At 39.8% G+C, this 7,500-nt stretch overlaps 1 protein-coding gene across 2 annotated transcripts in view; it reads left to right on the top strand.

The window, feature by feature from the left end:
• The window catches only part of LOC138033753 (uncharacterized), a 79,941-nt gene that overhangs the window by 39,558 nt on the left and 32,883 nt on the right, over positions 1–7,500 (top strand). For both annotated transcript variants that reach the window (XR_011128661.1, XM_068881560.1), the window contains exons 17-22: positions 148–241; positions 1,110–1,159; positions 1,924–2,071; positions 4,507–4,557; positions 5,293–5,503; positions 6,624–6,728. Coding sequence is in view for 1 of the 2 variants with exons in the window: in XM_068881560.1 (XP_068737661.1) it covers positions 148–241; positions 1,110–1,159; positions 1,924–2,071; positions 4,507–4,557; positions 5,293–5,503; positions 6,624–6,728 (659 nt within the window). In the remaining variant the exon portion in view is untranslated. The remainder of the gene's footprint in view (positions 1–147; positions 242–1,109; positions 1,160–1,923; positions 2,072–4,506; positions 4,558–5,292; positions 5,504–6,623; positions 6,729–7,500) is intronic.

Below are 7,500 nucleotides of genomic sequence, written 5' to 3'. Positions count from 1 at the left end.
GTTGAGAAATTGGCGAGAGAACTTTGAACAAATCACTGAGTAAAGTAACCAAAAACCAAAGTAATTCGCTAATTACTTTCGACACTCAATTGAAAACCACTCTATTAGTGTTATTGTTGTGATAACCTTTTATTGATTATATTACAGCAAGAACCTTAACACTATCATAATGTCAGTAACCATGCGTCCCCAGCCTAATTCTCTACAAGAAAATGTCACTTTGGGATTTAAAAATGTTCAGGTACTTTGGTTGTTTCTATAACTCACAACAACAACTTTGTTTGAATTCACACTAAAAACTATTATTTAAGAATAACAATAGCAATTAGTCTTTCACTACGTTTCGATTTTGTCATGACATCATTTTCAAGTGTCAAAAAAACTTTTTAACCTGACTAATTTATACGGTGTAAGTTGATAGGAATTATTAACATCTAGTGTTGTACTTAACATGTATGCATTATAAGTATGTTCAAATTCGACAAATAGTTTTGCGCGAATAGAGTCCTCTTGCATGCTCAAGCTTGGTTTCTTTTTTTTTTTTTATGAACAACGTCTCATATATTAGATAGCCTGGTTTTCCGTGACAGCAAGGTGGACACACGATAAGACCAAACTCGGTGAGGCCATAAAAAACAACTCCTGAGTGGTTAGGTTTTATTCAATTATATTTTCATCCAATCACAATCGCACACGTTTTCCCTCGCTCAGTGCCAGCTGCATCTATTTGTTTTGCTCTGTGATTGGCTCATTTTATTGCCATCACCTGTTGTAATTGGCCAACATGATTACTTTGGTTTTGTCAGCATAGTGGCTGTTGACGGGACTAGACTTAGTAACGAGGAAAGACAGAAATGGTCCTTGTTGCTTTAGGAAAGACAAAACCTTTGCGACCATTAGGCTGATTTAGCAACAGAACGGGAACGTCAGTGGCGACGGCGCGCGCAGAAAAAACAGCAATGAGAATTCAGAATAGAGTAGACTCCACTCTTTTCTTCTCTATTCTAAATTCTCATTGGTAGTTTTGCTGCGCGCGACGTCGCCACTGACGTTCCCGTTCTGTCGCTAAATCAGCCTATTATATGGCTTACGCCTTGACTTGTTTTCAGCCCGCAACAAGGCGCAGGGAATGTGTGTTTTGGAACTTTTCCGAAATCGGGTGAGTCTATATGAATAAATTAACGATGAATTCATAATCTTGAGATGTTATGCGGATCAAAAGTTTATTAATAATTAAGGAAAGAAACAATGAATTTGTAATTAGGGTTTGCCCAAATCAACTATACAATATCGCAGTAAGCTGAATTTAAGAAAACTCGAAGGCAAACAATTTACAAAGAGGAAAAAAAAAAAAAAAATCAAAGAAAATATGCAGCTTTTTCCGCAGGCACCTTTATTGCTAGAGACCTTAGGCAACGACAAAGTCGACAAAGACTGGAACTAAGGAAAACAGTGACCTCTCCCAGCTCGTGCGTTTTTCATTTTGGTACCTTTTATTGTTGTCATCGTCAAAACAGCGACGTGAAGCGGCCAAATTTCAGGTTATCTTGATAACGAGAGCATTCCAAGATAATTTTTCACTTTAGGCACATTGATGCAAATTTTTTGTTGCAGAACAATTCGGACGAAATTTATCCCCAATAACGAGAAATCATATTGTCTGGTGATCGATATCGTCGTCTCCGTCGAAGTCGCCGATACATAAGAACACTAACACCCACCATCCCGGATTCTGATTGTTTTTAATAGACCATATTCGTATTCTCAGTATTGGACTGGAACTACCTTGCAATGGAGGCTCATGCGGGGGAATATATTAAAAAGTATTGGCATTTGAAAAGATTCCCCCGCATTAGCCTCCATTGCATGCTAGTTCCAGTCCAATACTGAGAATACGAATATGGTCTATTCCTCCAATTTTAGTCCTGCAAGTTGGTCAAACCAAGGCTGTCACGTGACTTTCATGAACGGCTCCGTAACCGTATGCAGCTGCCATTATTTGACGCATTTTGCTGTTCTCGTCCAGTTTGACGACAATACGGCTGGAAATAAAGACAGCCTGATAACGAAGGTAAGACGAAGTGGCGGCAAGCTTTTTGGAGCCGTATTCACGTTTTGGGGAATAAATATTAGAGTTAAAAATGTACTGGCACTACCTAAGGGAGATGTGCTGCCCTTGTAGTGACCTCTTTCGAGTCTTCTCGCGTGAGGACCTTAAAACATATACGTCTCACAGCCCTTAACCCATTGACTTCTGGGAGTGAGACTTGACAGATTTTATTGTCTAACGCCAGATTATTTTACTCGTCATCTGGGGGTGCCCTAGGGTGCCTGATTAGTCAATGGGTTTACCAGTCAAAATCCTGCCTCCTCCTCAGGTGCTTTGTTTTGCATTTTGTTCGCCAACAAGGGGAGGCGCGAGTGGCTGATGACGAGCGCGAACCGCGAGGAGCCAAGGGAAGGAGAAAGAAGACAGCCTTTTCGCGCTCTCTTGCGCGCAAATCTCAATCGTGAGAGAGACGTCTTGGGAACAAGGCGGGTCCCCTCCATTAATAGTACTAATTGAAAACATCGTGGGACGCAAATAACCCATACACTGTTCGAAAAGGGTCTGTGAAGTTGTCTCCGTTGTTGTGACCTACAATTGTAGCATTGCTTTGACTGTTCTGGGTTTTTCACAACCCAAGCTTTTCTCAAACAAGTTCTAAACGAGTTTAGGATGGCGGAATTGACTATTCTCGGTCCCAGGGTTATTTAATTATTAATCATGGTAGGCTTTCGATTGGCTGAAAAGGTCTGGGTTTTCAAGATAATCAATAAAAAAATAATTCTCTTCGTGAAGACGCCACTACACAATTATATCCAAGTTGGAACCTCTTGGACATTGGTTCCTGGTTTGAGAAAAACGATTCAGTTGAATGAATAGGCCATGTGATGTCGTAATTCTATGCTCGCCGATTTTTATGAGTGACACCAAGTGTTCCTTAGCTCTCTTTTCTCCCCAATAGGCTCCTCGATATCACCTGTTTCCAAGAATTTACGTCTATTAGTCGTATATTAAATCTCGTTGCTACAATGTCTTTAAAATGACTTTTTCAAAGAATCAGATTACTCTGACGAATCGGAATAGTTGGAAAAAGAGCGACGAAACGATCGATAATCATAATAACAGGAACGATAAAAATTGAAACGATTTAATGGTAAGAAATATGCAGGGAAAGGATAAATCACTTTTCATCTTTCTTACGAAGACCTTAAGGTCCGAGGGCGTTAGCTGTGTTTATGAACTATGCTTGTTTTGCTTTGTGTACAATATCACGATTGGAATAAATGGTGGTTCGGGGGGAATAAGTGAAATGTCTTTGGCGGTGGGATCATTTATTAGTCAGGAAGTGTCCTGAAACTGTGGTAGGCTTGGACACGTTGGTAGGTTTGTCGACTGGTCTGCGGTGTTCGTTAAAACGGTCTTTGAGTTTTCGTTCGGTTTCTCCAATGCGTTGTTTATGGCGATGACCGCACTGTACCATTTAGATAGAGTTTTTTTAATTGCAGTTGATGTAATAAGTTATGTGCCTTGTTGCGACTGTGAAGTGGAATGTGTTAGTAGTTTGTCCGTCAGTAATGTCTAGGTGCATGTAGAACAGTTATTGCCATATCGGTAAGAACCACAAGATTAATTTTTATGTGTAGGATTGTGTAGTTTGGCAGGAACAAGGTAGTTTTTAAGGTTGCTACTACGACGAAAAGTTACAAGAGGAATAGTTTTGAAGATATTGTGGCAACGAGGTGATGAAGAAAGAATGCTGAAGTGCTTTAAAAGAATTGTAGACTTGAATTTACGTAATAAATCGGCATTCGTAAGTGATGTAACCCAAGGTGGGACTTTCGTTCTACTTGACATGCACTACTTGTAATATAAAGCTGAATTTAATAGTTCTTTAAATACCTTTTATTTCATAAAGACGGACGAATATCGGCAAGAAAGTACAATATGCGCTTTCCGCTCTTGTCGCCGACCACATGGTTTGGCTTTGTGATATTATTGGCTCATTTTATTGCCTGTGATTGAGGTGAATTGCCAAAAACGTTATGATGCTTTACAATACCGGTTGTCGATGATGCATTTTACTTAACTTTGCCGGAAACGATTTTGCGCTGGATACCAGATATAAAATCAGTTAATTTAGTTGTATACGATGAATAAACGGGAAAAAACACCACTCTTGCAGACGTGCGCGGCTTGAAATCGAGAAACTCATCCCTAATGAAGCTACGTCCGGCAGGGCAACCTTGTTCCAGGAAGTTTCCCTTCGCTTGAGGTGGAGTGGTAAATGGTCAGTCCTGTGAACGAGATTGGAAGACAAAAGATCCCGTGACCTTCCAGCTTCCCAATTCCACAGCCCCACCGATATAATTCATGTTTCAAAGTTATCCCTCAGGGTTAACTTAAGTTGACCCTCCTTACTCATCCATGAAAATTCATATATATTTTCATTTTTTTTTTAGATGAGCAGTGCCTTAAGTGCACTGGACGTCCTAAGCAACAATTCTTTAGAGGTAATTAACTAGATTTCTTTCATTGAAAAACTTAGCATTAGATTTGCGTTCTCCCATTTAGCCCTTCGTTTAAAATTGTGAAATGGTATTGTGTCTGCGGTAGTGACTTCGCTGCGCACGGCCTCTAGTAGGACCAGACTTTTCGAGGCACGTAGAAGTCAACCTACTTAGACCGACTTCCAAGGGGTGAAAACATAACATCATATGAATCTACTATGTCTTTTTTAAAATCAAGGTGAATACACCATAATATCACCAACCCTGTGTGCCCAACACATTACGCATGCCCACAATCATTTCAAACGGTTAGTTGGCAACCATGGACACCTGCTGCTGTCTCAACGTTGTTAGGCCTCATTAGCATGTCCATGGCTGTGTGCATGTGTGATGTGTTAGCCACACCGGGTTGGTGTTATGGTGTGTTCACGTTACCTATTGTGTCCTGAGAACCTATCAAGGGACACGGCCAGATGACGATGACGATGACATCATTATCATCAAGCTATTCTCTAGGTGGGGTATGGTTAATGACATCACAACTCCAGTCTTCCGGGTCCTTTCACATTTCATCTTTCTTATTAGGACCAAATGGTTCAAGGGTGTTAGCTGTGTTTATGAGCTATGCTGCTCTTGCTTTGCGTATACTGTTACGAGTGGAATGAATGAGTTCGAGTAGAATACGTAAAATGTCATTGAATTGAATTATAACGATGAATTCATGGGTTGGTTTTTTAGGAGGCAGTCGCAATTTTCTGCGACAAAATTAACGACTACATCAATCATACATCAGCAACCGGTCAAGATTCAAATGGGTCCGTTTCACTGCAAGAAAAGATGGAGAACGTATTAATGGCTACGATAGCTTTTGAGGAATTCGCACTTCAATTTGCCGACATTCATCTGTCAACATCATTGCCTGCCCTGTACTTGACCAGCGACAAAATTGGTTAGTATTCTCACGTTTAGTCCTAAGTTAGGAACGCACGTTTTCTCAACTGACGTCTTCTTTAGCGGGAATTTTCATGCACTGTAGGCCTTCAGAGAGGAGTTGATAGGGGCGAGAATATATGTGAAGTGGGACAGCGAATCCTTGTTCCCCACATTAATTCTTCTAAGGTTGGTCCCATCGCTACACGGTCCATTTTCACACCAACTGACCAATGACGTGTCTTCCTTGAAATAACAAGACAGTATAAAGCAGAACTCGGAATAATATGTTTCAAATAGTTTTCAGTAGAATATAGCCAAATTTTTGGGGTATTTGCTCGCTTACCTCATGTTCTTCTGGTAGAAGCTCGACAAGCGCTTCAAGGACAACAGAGAGAGAGAAAGAGAGAAAGAGATGAAAGTATGTTTTCGGAGACGTTCACACGGGCCGTTCCGCCTTGCACAATGTTGTCGTCCTCTGATGGGTTCATATTGATGCGACGGTTGACGCAAATCGACCTCCCTTTCTAGAAATACCTTTTAATTGTGAAATTGGTGAATAACAGCTATAAGCTTCCTCTGTCTCTCTTTATTTTCTCGTCTACTACTAGTGCTAGTCGTGGTCTGAATAACTTGCCGATCTTGATTTGTAGTCTCCCCAACTAGTAGAGCACTCTATCGTGCTCGGCTAACTAATCTTGATACTTAAATAAAGTTAATGTTATGATTATTATTTTTGTTTTTGTTTTTGTTTTGTTTTTTCGTTATCGTTATCGTTATTGTTATCGTTATTGTCGTTATACTAGAAGAGAAAGCCGAAAATACCATTTTTCGAGCTTTGCGTCGGGTCCGATCCTGATGTAGTATCTATCTTAGTCAGTGCTGCCGGATAAGCTAGCGAATAACCTAATTTCGTTCGTTCGCGAAGCGTTGCACTTTCCTTTGTGCAGACATGCTGAACGTCAGAGCGTTCCTTGAAAAAAACCTTTTTTTTTTGCTTCTTTGTTTTTCCTTTACTCATATTGTTCACATCTCCACAGCTGATAACATTGTTGATCATGTGATCATTAAGTTTAGGTACTTTTCCCAGTGCATTTTTAGCTAAAAACTACAGCCACTGATCATCTTACCTCCTCTAGATTTGCAGGTCAAGCGAGCAGGATCGGATAACAAGAGCGAATTTTATCTTGAGGACTCAAAGAAGACAAATTACATGAAGATCCCATCAACTGATTTTCAAAATGGTTTGAGTTATCGAATTGTGATTCATACCATATCAGCGTTTGTATGGGTATTTGCGTTGGTGACCTAAAGATAACAAGTCCTGTTGAATCCCATATACTACGGCAGCGTGGCCAAGTGGTCATGGAGATTGCCTTGAGAAATAATAATAATCATGGTCATCATTATCATCTGATCTTTATTTGGCTTTATTTGGCATGTTTTTAAAATAAATGAAATTTGACAAGTTAACAGTAAACATCGAATATATGAGAAAATGTTCGAGCTAGGAAGAATAAATTAACGTTAGGTTTTCGTTTTATAGCTGTTCAAGATCCGTTCTGACCACTGTTTGAATTTGATCCAGGAAGTCTCGAGTGGGACTTGAATTTGAACCTGGATGTCAAAATCAGAAGACGAGCGAAATTTCCATCAGTTTACTGGCACAATAAACCATAGCTGATTGACCAATCAAAAGAGCGCGTACATTGATTTGGTTATTATATAGAAACAAAAGCTCAATTTCCTTGAAACTTTTAAGGACGGTGCCTACTATTGTTATTTGGCTTACGTTCTGCGCATCTCCAGATACTGGGATTTCCTATCGGTATCGCTTACTAATGCAGGGATATGTTTTGCGCGGTTTAAATTTATACGGAGAAAGCAGAACTTAGCAAATGTTCTTGGTATCCAAAAAGAAAATTGGGGGTAACCATGCATTTTTCAGAGATCATTAAGCTTTAATTTGGAAAGGAATGCCATACATTGCTTTGTATTTTAAAGCTTTTTGCAAAT

This window comes from Montipora capricornis, chromosome 14, assembly GCF_036669925.1.
Source record: "Montipora capricornis isolate CH-2021 chromosome 14, ASM3666992v2, whole genome shotgun sequence".
In the NCBI taxonomy this organism is placed as follows: domain Eukaryota; kingdom Metazoa; phylum Cnidaria; class Anthozoa; order Scleractinia; family Acroporidae; genus Montipora; species Montipora capricornis.
Note: the sequence above shows the minus strand (reverse complement) of the source record. Positions and strands in the feature narration are given on the sequence as shown.